Below are 17,057 nucleotides of genomic sequence, written 5' to 3'. Positions count from 1 at the left end.
ATAGACCACTCTCCTGATGACTCAGTTGGTGAAGACAGTACATCACTTGGTCCAGCAGACCAACAGTTCCAGGTTCGATTCCTGATTTGTGCTGAGTTTGCTGATTTCACCTCCTAAGAGCGCTGCAATTGACCTCAGTGCCGCTGGATTAGGAAGGGATCCCGCTGCAGACTGCTGTTAGAAAGTAGATTTGTGAGTGGGCATGCAGTGAGGACAAGACTAGGTTGGACGGTGATGCCCCACTCAATCAAATAGTCTGCTGAGACCTGTTGCCCAGTGTGAAAAATGGGAATTAAGGTGATACGGGAGGGTGGCCCAGCAGGAGTCTGCAACTACAGGGGAGAAAATGGTCAAAAATGAATAACACAGCACAAACTGGAAACCAAACTAAGGACCTTCTAGTTTGTGTGGTCTAGGGATTGCACAGACTAGAAAGTCCCGGTTTCAGTTTGTGTGAGCTGTGCCTTTACCTGCATAGGCATCAGGGACCTGAATTGAATTTCAATTAATTCAACATAAATGTCCATGTGTCTGTCTGTTTAAACACAGGTGACCATTGTACAAGTGCAGCTTTTGTATTGGGCCAGGTGCCACGCTTGTGCCAACTTGTCCCGACACACGGGTCTCCTCCAGCTGGATTTGCCAAGACCCTTTGTTGCTGGTTCTTTCCGGCAGCTGGTCTTAGCAGATCCAGCAAGTTTACTTTGGGGTTGCCCCAGCCTGCACGAGACCCACACGTCGAGAGCCAGTGACACTACGATTGCTGCACAACATAATTTGTCCCCTCGCCTGCACTCGCAGTGCGAGTCAAATAAATCTTGCAGACGCAGTAAATGGTGACACTGCACATGCATGATCTGGAGTGCTCTGGGACTGGAGCAATGCACGGGAATATTTAGCTCTAGGCTGCTGCAGTTAAAGTCAGTGCACTATATGTGTATTCCTTTATATACCAACTAGATATGAGGGCCTTTGCATTCAGTAACACCTTTATATATCATTAGGATTAAACACAGCTAACTTCAGAACTGAATATTTTAATAATTTGCAATGTATCTATTTAACTTAGACCCTAAAAGGCATTTTTATCTTGTTTTCAATGAACTATTCAAATGAGTTTAAACTGGAGATTAAAAGGATAAAAGAAAGATTTGCATTTATATAGCGCCTTTCACGACCACCAGACTTCTCAAAGCGCTTTAGAGCAAATGAAGTACTTTTTTTTTGAAGTGCAGTCACTGTTGTAATGTGGGAAACGCGGCAGCCAATTTGCGCACAGCAAGCTCCCACAAACAGCAATGTGATAATGACCAGATAATCTGTTTTTGTTATGTTGGTTGAGCGATAAATATTGGCCAGGACACCGGGAATAACTCCCCTGCTCTTCTTCAAAATAGTGCCACGAGATCTTTTACGTCCACCTGAGAGAGTAGACGGGGCCTCGGTTTAACGTCTCATCCGAAAGGCGGCACCTCCGACAGTGCAGCACTCCTTGAGCGCTGCACTGGAGTGTCAGCCTAGATTTATGTGCTCAAGTCCCTGGAGTGGGACTTGAACCCACAACCTTCTGACTCAGAGGTGAGTGTGCTACCCACTGAGCCACAGCTGACGCATTAAATGGTTGGCAGTAATTGAATTGAATAGGGGCCCATTCACCCGCAAGGTAATCGGCACTTTACAGAAGATCGATTTTCTGTTCTCTCTTTCTCTTTCTCATTTCAAGCACTGCATTTTGCTGAGTATTCAGATTTGTTTTCTCTCTCCGTGTAGGGAAGTATCACGGAGCCTCAGATATCGATGGTGATATTGATTACATAGCATCACTCTTAGCCAAAAAAGATGTTGTCGCACATGCACTACAGCTGGCAGCAGAGGGTAAGTGCACCGTTCACACAGCATGCCAGAAGGCTTCAGATCAAACCCTAAATGTGAAATAAATTGTTTTGAGACCCTTTGTGCCCTTTCTTTAAGGCCCCTGCAGGGTTTTGTTCCTGTGGTTACAAGCACTGCTTCAGGCAGGTCCTGACTGCTGCTTAATCCTCCCCATTACCTGCTGTAAAATGGTGGTGCTTTGATCTATTGCTGTGACAATTGCTGTATCAGCTAGGACCTGGTGTGCAGCAGCGAATGCTGTTGTCCATTTACTGGAGGCTGTCGAGAGGGAGAGCCAGTGCAGGTTGAATGAAGGTTTCACTGCCTCCTGATCTCCACCCGGCTCATCCAGGATTCTGCCGCTTGTGTCCTATCCTGCACAAAGCCCTGCTTACCTATTACCTCTGCCCACCATGGCCTCCTTTCATTTCCTGCCCCTCAGTATATTGACTTCAAAATGATCATCTTATCTACAAATCCTTCCATGGTTTTTGTTCCTCCCTACCAGAAGCTCCTCCTGCTCTTCCAACTCTGGTTTACTATGCGTTTTTCTCATTCCCTTTATTCTTCCCTTGATGGCAGAGCCTGCAGCCATCATACCTGCACGCTTTGCAACTTTCTCTACTTCCCTCTTTTTCTCTTCCCAAAACCCCTTTAAACCTTAATCTCTTTGACAATGCCTCCTACTCTGGTCTGATTCCCAGCTGTGCAGAGATTTAGGATGTTTTTCTACATTATTAATGTATGTACATATATAGAATCACAGATACCAGGGGTGACGGACTTCAGTTATGTGGAGAAGCTGGGATTGTTCTGGAGAGACTACAGAAGCTGGGATTGTTCTGGAGAGACTACAGAAGCTGGGATTGTTCTGGAGAGACTACAGAAGCTGGGATTGTTCTGGAGAGACTACAGAAGCTGGGATTGTTCTGCTTAGAGCAGAGAAGGTTAAGGGGAGATTTAATAGAGGTGTTCAAAATTATGAGGTGTTTTAATAGAGCAAATAAGCAGAAACTGTTTCCACTGGCAGGAGGGTCAGTAACCAGAGGACACAGATTTAAGATAATTGGCAAATGAACCAGAGGGGAGATGGTGAGAATTTTTTACACAAAAGTTAGATTTCAGGGCTGAGAAGTCCTAGGAGGCTGTTGAGGGAGAAGCTGCAGGGTATAGGAGGTTGAGTTGGGAGTCTGCGTGTGCCTGATGAACAGTACCACAGCAACAGTCCACACCTACAGAAAAGGAAGGAGAAAATTGGTGGCGAAGCAAAGGAAGAAATGGCCCCAGCTATGTTTTGCTGTCTTCTCGCCACTTATCACCAGAAGCTGAGGGTTAGTTTAAAAATAAAATGTGCTGGGCTCATTTCATTCTGTGATCTCAATGCCCCTGAGCCAGGAAAGGTAGGGGGGGAAATCAGCAACTCATGCTGCAAAGTGGGTGTTGTGTGAGGATAGGATTGGGCTCTGTTGTAACGCACAGTGTGATTAAATAGGTTGCAGGCAGTCATTGTCCAAGAATGAATATTTGGGCAAGACAAACACATCAAGAAGAGTCAGTGTCTTCAGGAGAAGGGGGGCAAAAATCAGCAGAAGGCCTCCGCAATAGCCATTTGCACGACAGGACATTATTAGAACACTGTGTTTGCATTGGGAAATTAATATCTCCTGGACTCTGTGAAGGAGCTCGCAAACAGGAAATAAAGACCTGGTTTAAGCCAAGAGAACAGATCTCCGGCAATTGGAGAGTAAGAGGTACCTGGGAGCAGACTAGAACCGATCCTTCCTGTATACAAGCACTTGGCCTCCCTCAAAACAACACAGCCGAGGTGGGAGCCTACAAGGCTGCAGGCAGCAATCCACCCCCCACGACCCTGTGACACGGTGGGGTCAGAACTTCACTCTGTTGCACTGGGACATCTTGTACGTACAGTACTAGCAGTTTCAAAAAATGATAGAAACGGATCTTTTTTCAAGTAGCGATTTCTGATCCAACATTTTGCGTTAACAGCTCACAAGGTTAAACCTGCTAAACTACAAGATGAATCGAGGGGAGTTCGTGCGGACATACCATCCAATACAGATATGTCTATTCCTACTGCAAGCACACCCCCAAACACTCCCAGTAAAGTTGCAGAGCCAAAGAAAGCAGCTGTTCCCATCACCGATGCCATCTTGCTCAGTAAGTACGCATTGTATTTCAAAGAACACTTTGTTTCTTAAAAAGTTATACCTTGATCCATCAAAAGCCTGGTGGATAAAGACGACCCCCAGTATAGCACCAAGGCCATACAAACCAGAGGGCCCCGGTTTTGATTCCCCGTCTGTGCTGAGTTCGCTGATTTAGCAGAGGCAATAGTCGGGAAACTACTAATGGCTCCACGAGCAAAGGAAGGGAAACACAATCGGCCAGGGTTCCTGATCCTGATAACATACCCAGTAACTCCTGCTGAGAAGTGGGTGGGAGTGGGTCGTGGGGGAAGATATTGAGAGGAGAGGATTTCACGAGGCTCGACTGTGATCCACTCCATAATCAAATAGCCCACCACCACTCACTGGGCTTAAAACATCACTTAGGTGAGGTACTGGAAAGGCTCCCAGCGCACTTGGGGCCAGTAAGGGTAGGTACACACACACAGATGTGGTGACACTGCTAACAAATGTTAATATCTCTCTAGAAGAAGCAGACGCAAAATAAAATGGCAGGCTTCACATAGCTGGCAGCCGCCTATGTTATACGGAGGGGGGGAAATCAAATTCCTACATTGTGACTTGCGATTCGAACTTTTGGAAGGTAGCCGAAAGTCGGCTTTTCCACTGTGGTGTTGGTTACAGTGGTAATCAGGACCTGAACCATCCATTCACTCGACTCCCATCAGCCCGCCATAAACGGGGGAGGGAAGTTTTCCTTTTCAAAAACAGTCCTGCTGTTTATTTTTAGTTGCTGGCTGACCTGTTCAGTCACCAGTTAGATGCTACTTCACAATGTAATGGCCTGTGATTAACAGGAATATGAGATACATGGGGACTGTCGAGTTAAACTGTGGAAGTGTGATCAGCAGTTTGGCACTTTTATGCGAAACTGTCTGCACCATCACAAGTTGAAAATGGCAGGCTTTGCATAGCTGGCAGCCGCCTTTGTTGCTGCTGGCAGTGCCAGTCATAACTACTTCTAATGTGAGCAGAAGTAACTACTTCAATCCAGAGCAGCAACGTTGCCTTATTTATATTATCAGCTACCTTACATGGTGCAGTTACCACTAAGGTTAATTCATGCATTCGGTTTTAACAGATTAAGGGGGAAAAATTCGGTTGCTTTGTGCCTCCCGTTAGCGCCCTAATGGGGCGCAAAACAACTAGTGCCCGGGCGGGGCACTGCCAACGCCTCCCGTGAAATTCAGCAGGAGGTTAGCGGTGGCAGTAACAGTTAGCCCCCACGCGGAGCTGCGCCGCCGGCGATGACGTCATCGGCGTGCACAGCGCCCCAGCCGCGATATTTGGTAGCGCTCCCTGACTTACCGCCAGACGCAACGTCCAACGGGGTCAAGGGGCCCTACCTGCGGCCAGGGCAGCGTTAATTAAAGGCAAGGTGCCGGGCAGCCATTTTTGTTGCTGGCCACCTGCCAGCACCTGCCTCCGTTGCCGTCCCCGGCCTCCTCTGCAGCCCACCCGCGGAGTGCCGGCTGCGCTCCATGAGCCCGGCACTTCTCTTGAGTGCCGGGCTCTTTTGCCAGCACTCCGATCCCTGGTGGCCCAGCTGGGCCCCGGGTCCCGCTGTGCTAGGCCCCTCCCCTTTAAGAAGGGGAGGAAGGCCTGCAATACTGCGGCGCGATGTGCCACAGTGCATGGTGCTGTGGCACAAAGTGCCGCAATATTCCCTCGCAGTGCCCCAAGAGGGAGGCGGGGCGCTTCTAGTAGTGCCCGCTTCCCTCTTGGGGCGCTACCGATGAATTTCGGCTGCGAGGGGTGCTAATTTTTTTGGTGCGCTAAAAGTAGCGCCCCGGCAAAGTTAGCATCCCAAAGAGGGCACAACTCAATTTTTCCCCCTAAGGGTTAGTTTTTTTTTTATTCGTTCATGGGATGTGGGCGTCGCTGGCAAGGCCAGCATTTATTGCCCATCCCTAGTTGCCCTTGAGAAGGTGGTGGTGAGCCGCCTTCTTGAACTGCTGCAGTCCGTGTGGTGAAGATACTCCCACAATGCTGTTAGGGAGGAAGTTCCAGGATTTTGACCCAGCGACGATGAAGGATCGGCGATATATTTCCAAGTCAGGATGGTGTGTGACTTCGAGGGGAACTTGGAGGTGGTGGTGTTCCCATGCACCTGCTGCCCTTGTCCTTCTAGATGGTAGAGTTCGTGGGTTTGGGAGGTGCTGCTGAAGGAGCCTTGGCAAGTTGCTGCAGTGCATCTTGTAGATGGTACACACTGCAGCCACGGTACGCCGATGGTGGAGGGAGTGAATGTTTAAGGTGGTGGATGGGGTGCCAACCAAGCGGGCTGCTTTGTCCTGGATGGTGTCGAGCTTCTTAAGTGTTGTTGGAGCTGCACTCATCCAGGCAAGTGGAGAGTATTCCATCACAATCCTTACTTGTGCCTTTTAGATGGTGGAAAGGCTTTGGGGAGTCAGGAGGTGAGACACTTGCTGCAGAATACCTAGCCTCTGACCTGCTCTTGTTGCCACAGTATTTATGTGGCTGGTCCAGTTAAGTTTCTGGTCAATGATGACCCCCCCAGGATGTTGATGGTGGGGGATTCGGCGATGGTAATGCCGTTGAATGTCAAGGGGCGGTGGGTAGACTCTCGCTTGTTGGAGATAGTCATTGTCTGGCACTTGTGTGACACAAATGTTACCTGCCACTTATCAGCCCAAGCCTGAATGCCTTCCAGGTCTTGTTGCATGCAGACACGGACTGCTTCATTATCTGAGGAGTTGCGAATGGCACTGAATACTGTGCAGTCATCAGCGAACATCCCCATTTTTGACCTTATGATGGGGGGAAGGTCATTGATGAAGCAACTGAAGATGGTTGGTCCTAGGACACTGCCCTGAGGAACTCCTGCAGTGATGTCCTGAGGCTGTGATTGACCGCCAACCACCATCATCCTTTGTGCTAGGTATGACTCCAGCCAGTGGAAAGTTTTCCCCCTGATTCCCATTGACTTCAGTTTTACTAGGGCTCCTTGATGCCACCCTCGGTCAAATGCTGCCTTGATGTCAAGGGCAGTCACTCTCACCTCACCTCTGGAATTCAGCTCCTTTGTCCATGTTTGGACCAAGGCTGTAATGAGTTCTGGAGCCGAGTGGTCCTGGCGGAGCCTAAACTGGGCATCAGTGAGCAGGTGCTGGAAAAACTCAGCAGGCCAGGCAACATCCGTGGAGAGAGAAACAGAGTTAACGTTTCAGGTCGAAGACCCCTCATCAGAACTCAGTTCTGACAAAGGGTCTTCGACCTGAAACATTAACTCTGTTTCTCTCTCCACGGATGTTGCCTGGCCTGCTGAGTTTTTCCAGCGTTTTCTGTTGTTATTTCGGATTTCCAGCATCCGCAGTATTTTGCTATCGTATCAGTGAGCAGGTTATTAGTGAGTAAGTGCCACTTGATAGCACTGTCGACAACACCTTCCATCACTTTGCTGATGATTGAGAGTAGACTGATGGGGCGGTAATTGACTGGATTAGATTTGTCCAGCTTTTTGTGGACAGGACATACCTGGGCAGTTTTCCACATTGTCGGATAGATGTCAGTGTTGTAGCTGTACTGGAACAGCTTGGCTGGAGGCGCGATGATGTTCTGGAGCACAAGTCCTCAGCACGACAGCCGGGATGTTGTCGGGCCCCATAGCCTTTGCTGTATCCAGTGCGCTCAGCCGTTTCTTGATATCATGTGGTGTTTATACACTTCTGATATTTCTTGCCACCAATAGCACGTTCTCAGCTTATATCACAGAGGTGAGCTCTGTGCTTCCTCGGCCTTCTGTCCTAATGACCATTCAGTGAATCTAATAGGGACCAATATATGTTAGTAAAGAAAATCCAGAAGAACAATGATCATAGATCATGAATCTCTGCATGAAAACCCTGCAGCCTATTGATTAATGTAAAGGCAGGCTTTAGACTTCTGATGCCTTGAAACCTGAAGCCAGTCCATATGTAGCCTCTGGGCATTCATAACTCGTGATGGTGCAGACAGATTCATTAGCATAAAAGTGCCAATCTAGTGATCACACATTCACAGTTTAACTCGACAGTCCCCATGTATCTCATATTTCTGTTAATCGCAGGCCATTAAATTGTGAAGTAGCATCTAACTGGTGACTGAACAGGTCAGCCAGCAACTAAAAATAAACAGCAGGACTGTTTTTGAAAAGGAAAACTTCCCTCCCCCGTTTATAGCGGGCTGATGGGAGTTGAGTGAATGGATGGTTCAGGTCCTGATTACCACTGTAACCAACACCACAGCGGAAAAGCCGACTTTCGTTAGAATCGCAAGTCACAACCTAGGAATGATTTCCCCCTCCGTTGCAACCAGTGACGGCATCAAAAGCAATGTCAGCAGAGGCCACAGCATGGCCACCTCCAGTGGTCATCTCTTTCCCCCCTCCTCCACCGCCCCCGCCCCACCTGCTTCAGAAAAAACAGAAAGCAGTCTTAGGAGCACCTGCGGGTGTCGCATCTCAATAATTTAAAAACATGAATTATATTTTTTTTTAAGTGTTTGAAAGTGTTCTTCTGCCAGCTGCTATATTCACCTGCTCAGATTTCTAAGCTTTGTCCAACAATAAAAATGTTTTCAGTAAGGTGCAAAAGCCCAGCCTTGATAAGTTCAGTATTGGTATTTAGAGGACTGGTAGGCAATTAGGCTGGTGGTGGCTTTTGCCCACAATGTTCTCCCTCTTGAAGCTATGCCGTACTTCTAAAAAGGAACAGTTTTACAAGTAAAAGGGTGAAACGGTGACTGTTTAGAGCTAGTTCTGAAAGCGCAGATTGCTTTCTTTTGCATTATTGAACTGAAATTTATCCTGTCACTTCATACCTCACTTCTGTCTTTATGTGTACAGTGAGATCTCGCAGTATATTATCAGTCACAGCCATTAGTTCATGGGCAGCATTTGCTCCTGGTTGGCACCCTATTTATACTGCCTCCTGGTGTGGGCGGATTGAGATGATGCTCAATTTGTTCCCAATCTACCCAAAATGGAGCCCGTAGCAATTTTAAGCAGTGCCGTTCACATATGGAAAACTTCAGCATTCAAATTGCTGTGACTTGTGTGGAACTTGCAGCTTGAAATACAATGGAGAGTCACCAATTTATGAGAGTTTTGGTGCTTCAAAGGAAATGAGTTGCTTACTAAGGAAATGTTATGTTGGTCGGAGGTGGTTCTCTCCCTACCGAGGACATTACCTCTCAGCTCCTCATCTGCTATACAACTGCCCACCTAATGTCTCCTAGGCAGGTGAGGGAGTCTCTGTGGACTGAGCACTATATCAGACTAGTTTTGGTGAGGCACAAGTTTTATGTATTTGGATTACACGGAAAAGTAGAAGAAATTGTCAAGAGCAGGAGTCTGTTGCAAGTAGTAATTGACATTTGCTGTTCTTTATTCCTCAGCTTTGATCATTGGGTGCACAGTGGCGGGGGTCTCTGGACTGATCATTGCTGGCGTCTGCTGGTACAGGTAAGCCTTCTCAAGTTGCTAATGGGGATGCATGAAGAAAGTTCAGAAATAATGGAATAGAACTTTATGATTCTGTAGTAGGCTTGCATCTTTTCCCAAAGTTCAAAACTTGGCAGTAGAAAGGATAAGGTCATGGCTAGAGTTTGGGTCATCACTTGAGGATCTATAAGAACTGAAATTCTAACTAAGATAGTAAAGAGTAGAGGAAAAAGTAAACCTGGAGTACTACTTCACACTCGACCATGACAGCATAACAAAGGGGCAGAGGGTGGATCTAGTAAAAAGCAAATTTAGGATTGATTTCAGGAAATTCTTCATACAGTATAAAGAGTGATCACTGCATTGAATGGACTTCTGAATAATGAGATTGAGGCAAATCCCCTGAAATTATTTAGGAACAGTTGGATTGCATGATGGATGGAAGGGGCTAACTGTGGGCTCTTTTGGGATGGATGAGTTAAGATGTGCTTTTACTTGACTCTTTTTTAAATTCTAGATTACAGAAAGAGGTGAAGTTAACTCAGAAAGCAGAATATTCAGGCTACGGTATAATTGGACCCAATGCCCAAGCTGAGAAATCCCAGGTAAGTTCAGAAGCAGACCGTACTTAAATTGTACCTCATTTGTGCTCAAACCTGGGTCTAGAATTGTAGTCCATGCCCTGAGTCTTGTTTGTAAACTGGTTTATTTTATTCATGCTGTGAAACAATTTCACCAATGGGGTGGTGGGATTATAGCCAAACAAAGTCGAACTGTGGATGCTTAGTCGTTGAGTATATTCAAGGCTGAGGTCGATGGATTTTTGGACTCAAAGAAAATTAAGGGATATGGGGATCGGGCGGGAAAATGGAGTTGAGGTCGAAGATCAGCCATGATCTCACTGAATGGCAGAGCAGGCTCGAAGGGCCAAATGGCCAACTCCTGCTCCTATTTCTTATGTCCTTATGTCTACTTTCCATATCTGACCAGCCTACCTCCTGTACCTGACCCATCTCCTTTTAGTTTATGTAGCACCTGGCCAGCTGAAGAAAACAGAATTTTGCTTTTAAAAAGAAGTTATGGAAGCACTGAGAGTGTATATGGAGGTACACGTTTATGCCAACTTGGCTCAGTTGATGGCACGCTTGCCTTTGAGTAAAGGTATTAAGGGATGTGGGCCAAAGGCAGGTATGTGGAGTTAGGTCGCAGATCAGCTGTTGAATGGCGGAGCAGGCTCGAGGGGCTGAATGGCCTACTCCTGTTCCTATGTTCAGAAGTTTGTGGGTTTGGCTCCCAATCCCGGACTTGAGCACATAATGTAGGCTGACTCTCTAGTGCAGTACTGAGGGAGCACTGAATTACTAGAAGTACTGTCCTTCGGGCGAGGCTTTAAAACCAAGCTCCCATCTACCTGTTTCAGTGGCTGAGGTGGGTGCTAAAGATCCCATGGCACATTTTTGAAGAAGATCGGAGAGTTCTCCCGGTGTTATGGCCGATGCTTCTCCTTCAACCAACACCACCAGCAACAGGTTGAGCAGGTTATTGCTGTTTATGGGACTCTGCGGTGCGTGAAATGCTTGCTGCATTTGCCTACATCACAGCGGCTGCACTTAAAAAGTAATTCGTTGTATGAAAAGCGCTTTGGGACCTCCTGAGAGATTTGACGAGGTGCAATACAAAATGCAAGTTCTTTCATTCACAGTGATTCTTAACAAAAATAAAAGAACCTTTTAAACAAGTATTCCTTCACCCGATATCCTTGCAGCAGCCAAGGCAAGTGGTGGAAAGTCACTGGCTATGGGAGAGTGGTGGCCATGTTTTTAGCTGCTGAAGTCTTTAGAGTAAATTCCGTGCTTCCGTTTTGTGATAAGTTGGCAGCCAAAACTGGACTGTTTCAGGTCTCCGACCACCATCTGGGGTAGATCTTGCTTAATTTGGGGTTTGTGTGTATTTTCGGAGCCTGCATTCCTTAAGAAAGAAAGACTTGCATTTATATAGCACCTTTCACGACCACCGGGTGTCTCAAAGCACTTTACGGCCAATGAAGTACTTTTGGAGTGTAGTCACTGTTGTAATGTGGGAAACGCGGCAGCCAATTTGTGCACAGCAAGCTCCCACAAACAGCAATGTGATAATGACCAGATAATCTGTTTTTGTTATGTTGATTGAGGGATAAATATTGGCGAGGACACCGGGGATAGCTCCCCTGCTCCTCTTCGAAATAGTGCCATAGGATCTTTTACGTCCACCTGAGAGAGCAGACGGAGCCTCGGTTTAACGTCTCCTCCGAATGATGGCACCTCCGACAGTGCAGCACTCCCTCAGCACTGCACTGTAGTGTTAGCCTAGCTTTATGTGCTCAAGTCTCTGGAGTGGGACGTGAACCCACAACCTTCTGACTCAGAGGCTACCCACTGAGCCACAGCTGACAGTTAGGGGTCGATTTTCCTGAAGCTGTCGGGAAGAAGGCGGGACTACAACTTTCGGGTTTTAGACCCGCCTACTTCGACGTCCGGCCAATCCGCGCGATTTTCCCTTGATTGACCTTGTTGAGCCCCTGTGGGCTCAGCAGGCCAATTAAGGGCCATCCGGCAACAGGTGACGTCACAGACTGCAATTTCATCTGTCAAGAGTTCTTGACAGATGAAATATCAGTGTTTCACAGCTGTTTCAAGCTGTGAAACACTGACAGTCTGAGTTCTAACATGAGTCCTTCTGCACAGACTCAGTTAGAACTCACATCAGCACTCAAAGCTGCAGGCTGTCACTTTTCACAGATCGCAGCCGTTCAGCTTTAAGTGCCGGCTGAGTGATGGGCTCCCGACGGCTGCAGGAAGAAAGGCTGTGAAGGTAAGTACAGGTAAGTAAAAGTTCTTTACACACTTTAGACACACCAAACACACTTACCTTTGCACTCATGCACCCATCACTCACCTGAGCACCGACATCGCGACCCCTCCAACTCCTTCAACCCGATGGCCCGCCTGCTCTAACCTGGCGTGGTTTGGAGCCGTCGGGAATCCCACACGAAACCCCTCAAAATAGGGATTAGGCTGAAAACTGCCTGTTAACTACCTGTTAACAGGCAGTTAATTGGCACTAATCCCTTCCCGCCTGGTTTCGGCGGGTCCCAGTGCGGGGCGGGTACCCGCCACCCCGAAACTTGCGTGGGGCAGGGTTTTGGCGGAATGGTGTCGGGACCCCCAAATTCGGGATTCCCTCCCCCGACTGAAACCCTGCCTGACGGCTCCAGGAAAATCAACCCCTTAGTGTGACTTTACCTCATCAATTTATAGTCAGCTGCACCCACAGTCCCATGACTCCCGCTTGAGCATTGGTTTCCTGTTACCCTGAGTGGCAATATAACAATGTCACCAGTATTACAAGAGGACACTGAATTCAGCAACCTCTGCACGTGACTCTGTGAGGGGAGATGAGGAGTATTTTTTTTACGCAGCGAGTTATGATCTGGAATGCGCTGTCTGAAAGGGCGGTGGAAGCAGATTCAATCGTAAGTTTCAAAAGGGAGTTGAAAAAGAAAGATTTACAAGGCGAGTGGGAGAAAGCAGGGGAGTGGGAATAATTGGATAGCTCTTTCAAAGTACCGGCACAGACATGATGGGCCGAATGGCCTCCTTCTGTGCTATAACCAGGCTTCTGTTGTAATGCTAATCGAGATATAAATGTTTTGTGTGGTACCTTGTGTAAAGGATATTCGAAACATTATATGCACATACTCAGTTTTAAATCTGTGTCTTTGTTCGAACAGAGTAGTGACAAGAAGCTGGCACAGAGTGCCCAGATGTACCACTACCAACATCAGAAGCAGCAGATGCTATCGATGGAGAAGTGAGTATTCGGAGCCATTAAATTAACTAACTAGTGATACTGTGGACAAACCAGTGGTTAAAGTGGGCTGACAGGCTGCTGGGCGGTGTGCCAGTTCTAAGGTAGCATTGTTGACCACAAAGTTGCTCTTGGTTAAGAACTGGGACGCTATTTGGAATGTTTCAGTCACTTTAACCACTGTTTAAACTGAAAGCATTGGACATGCTGCTTAAATACAAATCAAAAAGTGCATTTCATCCAAATGTCTAGCTATAGGGAGGGCAACATTAGCAGAGCCCTGGCAGAACCAATAGGCTGGAGAAAGTGTAAAGGCAGGAGGGGAGAAGGATTTCAGGAGGGGAACTACTCTTTCCTTTTCTATGTTGACTGGGGTGCCCGACACCGTTAAAACCCAACCTATGCTGTGAAATGATGAATCTCCGACGGTCCTCTCCCTTTTAACCAGGTGTATATGGCTTTAAGATCACATCAATTAGCAAGCTAAATGATTTTAAGGTATATGGGGGTGGGTGTCCATCATTGCTAACCACTTTTCTTTCCTCCTTTCAATTCGTCCCTTGATATTTTCACCTTAACCCTGCCCCCACGCTGAAGGACTGTATTTGTACTGAGAGATAGCTTCAAGAATGCTGCTGACACCTTTCTGATACCTCACCCAAGTTTCTCAGTTCTCATGCAAGCCCAGACAGTGAGTGTCAACATGCTACTGGAGCGTGGAGACCATTATAACGAAAGTCACTTTGAGGACTTTGCTTACGGCTGTCAGGAGCAGGATGGATGTTTTCCAAATCTGCCTTCAATGGACCAGCATGAGCGTGGAGACACAGGGTGAAGTCAGATTCCCCCTCTCCCAAGGATCAGATATCGGTAGCCTTGGTAAGGGTAAATTGGATGCAGCAAGCCTGGAAATAATTGCTTAACCAGCCCCAGGCATTATCATGCTTATTATATAATGTGTTACAACGTAAGCATGAGGTGGCGTAGCACAAAGAAGTGGGTCTCTGCTGCCATCAGCTGTGTGGAACTTGCTCTGTTTACATTGATGACTCCCAATGGCTGTGGAAGAGCTGTACATCAGTTGACAACCAGTAGCGAATGTAAAAGCTCCCACTCTTGATACAGCTTCCTTATACAGTCAAACACAGTAACATTTCAAAGTAGGCCCCTTGCCCTTCCCCTACTGTCTGAGAGGATGTGTGCAGGTTCGTCCCACCCTTGGTTTTCCCATCCATTGAAGTCCACATCGATACCTGTCAACTTGTTAAAAGGCTGGGGATTCAAATGGAGCTTGGCATGGGGTTCTGTAGAACTGACAAATCAGCTGAATTTGCTGGCTTAGGAATCTTTTCTCAGTGGCAATGTTTATCATTTGAGGTGTCCCAATTAAAATAGGACAGTTGAGAAGTATGAATCTGTATCTCTGCTGTACCCAAGGAACTTGGGGTGGGGGCGCTCGTGCTCCTCTAAAGTTGCAAATGGAGAGATCAGCAGAGCTGGGCGTTCTCTTCTGTTCACTGCTGTATTTTTGTCGTACAGAAATAAAGATGAATCCAAAGTAGCTGACTCAGCGACAGAATCCGAGGGAGAAAATGAAGACGGCGATTTCACAGTCTACGAATGCCCAGGACTGGCTCCAGTAAGTAACTAAGGATAGAGAATTATACCACCAAAATCAAAACTGCATGTTACTAAGATGACCAGTCACATAAGGCAAGCCCTGTTTTTTGTGACTCTGGTCGAACGTGTGTAAATAATGGGCTGGATTTTCATTCAGAAGTCAGGAAGGAGGCGGGACTACAACTTTCGGGTTGTAGTCCCGCCTCCATCGAGATGCGGCCAATCCATGCGATTTTCACTTGATTGACCTTGTTGAGCCCGCCCAGCGGGCTCAGCAGGCCAATTAAGGCCACCCGGCAACAGGTGATGTCACAGACTGAAATTTCATCTGTCAAGACGTGTTGGCAGAAGAAATATCAGTGTTCACAGCTGTTTGAAGCTGTCAAACACTGACAGTCTTACTTCTAACCTGAGTCCTTCTACGCAGACTCAGTTAAAAATCTCGCCAGCACGGAAAGCTACAGCCTGTCACTTTTGACAGATCGCAACCATTCTGCTTTCTGTGCCGGTTAGATGATGGACTCCCGAAACCTAGAGGAAGGAAGGCTGTAAAGGTAAGTACAGGTAATTTAAACTTCTTTACACACTTTAGACACACCAAACACACTTACCTTTGCATTCATGCACACATCACTCACCTGAACACTGACATCTCGACCCCTCCAAGTCCTTCAACCCGACAGCCCGACTCCTCTAACTTGGCGTGGTTTGGAGCTGTCGGGAATCCCACACGACAACCTTCAAAATAGGGATTAGGCTAAAAACTGCCTGTTAATCCCTTCCCGCCTCGGGTCGGCGGGTCCCAGTGCGGGGCGGGTACCCGCCTCCTTTGGAACTTAAATGGAGGCGGGTTTTGGGCGGGGTGGTGTAGGGACCCCCGAATTCGGGATTTTAGCCCCCCGCACGCCTAAAAGCCCGCCTCACGGCACACTGAAAATCGACCCCTCTGTGTTTCAAAGATTCTGCTGGTGTTCTGTCATTCTGTACACAGAAGTAATCTCAAACTTTCATTCCATCATGAGCATGTGGGGAGGGGATAGTATTGAGGTGTTGCTAACAGCAGGTCAATTTTAATCAGTTGATCCTGAATTTATTTTGATGGCATTCTCAAATGGGCCCTGCTCAGGTGGGTGTAAAAGAACCCATGACACTATTCGGACTGGGTGGGCCGAATGGCCTGTTTCTCTGCCGTATTTCCTATCTAATCCTATGTAAGAACAGGGAGCACTCCTTGTGACATGGCCAACATTCTGCCCACCACCCTAAACACATTTTCTGACCACTCATTTGCTGCTTGTGGGACCTTGCTGTGCACCAGCTGGCTGCCACATTTGCCTGTACAACAACAGTGGCTGCACTTCAAAAGTAATCCTTTTGATTATCTTTGTAAACACTGTATGACATCCTGAGGTTCTGATAAAGTGCTATATGACTGCAGGTTCATTACTTTCTCATCACTGCCCAGTCACCCCGACTGCAAAAAAGAAAGACTTGCAATTATATGACCTCAGGATGTCCCAAAGCGCCTTACAGACAATTAAGTACTTTTTTTAAAGTGGATTCACTGTTGTAATGTAGGAAATGCAGCAGCCAATTTGCGCACAGCAAGGTCCCACAAACAGCAATGTGATGATGACCAGAAAATCTGTTTTTTTGTGGTTGCGGGATAAATGTTGGCCAGGACATCGAGGAGAACTCCCCTGCTCCCCTTCGAAACAATGCCGTGGGATACGTTCACATGAGAGAGCAGACGGGTACTCAGTTTAATGTCTCATCCAAAAGAAGGCATCTCTGACAGTGCAGCGCTTCCTCAGTGCTGCACTGGAGCGTCAGTCTAGAGTTTGTGCTCAAGACCCTGGAGTGGGACTTGAACCCACAACTCGGAGGCAAGAGTGCTACTGACTGAGCCACGGGCGACACTGACACCGACTGGAAGTGTACACATGCATGTGGTTGTCAGGCAATGACTGAATCATACTCGGCTATGATGCCTTTTGCTGTTGAATAGACTGCCATACTGTCAAGGCCAACAGGAGAATGACCCTTGTGTGAGGAACCCAAGAGCAATC

At 47.3% G+C, this 17,057-nt stretch overlaps 1 protein-coding gene across 2 annotated transcripts in view; it reads left to right on the top strand.

Annotated features, from left to right (window-relative positions):
- LOC147101855 (neural proliferation differentiation and control protein 1-like) overlaps positions 1-17,057 on the top strand; it is a 252,175-nt gene that overhangs the window by 230,463 nt on the left and 4,655 nt on the right. For both annotated transcript variants that reach the window (XM_085965849.1, XM_085965850.1), the window contains 6 exons: positions 1,771-1,875; positions 3,880-4,050; positions 9,477-9,543; positions 10,040-10,127; positions 13,292-13,371; positions 14,908-15,007. In XM_085965849.1, the coding sequence (XP_085821975.1) occupies positions 1,771-1,875; positions 3,880-4,050; positions 9,477-9,543; positions 10,040-10,127; positions 13,292-13,371; positions 14,908-15,007 (611 nt within the window). The remainder of the gene's footprint in view (positions 1-1,770; positions 1,876-3,879; positions 4,051-9,476; positions 9,544-10,039; positions 10,128-13,291; positions 13,372-14,907; positions 15,008-17,057) is intronic.

The sequence above is a fragment of the Somniosus microcephalus genome, chromosome 23 (assembly GCF_052327205.1).
Source record: "Somniosus microcephalus isolate GS21.2 chromosome 23, FLI_Smic_1.0, whole genome shotgun sequence".
Taxonomy (NCBI): Eukaryota; Metazoa; Chordata; class Chondrichthyes; order Squaliformes; family Somniosidae; genus Somniosus; species Somniosus microcephalus.
This window is presented reverse-complemented; position numbering and strand designations above follow the sequence as displayed.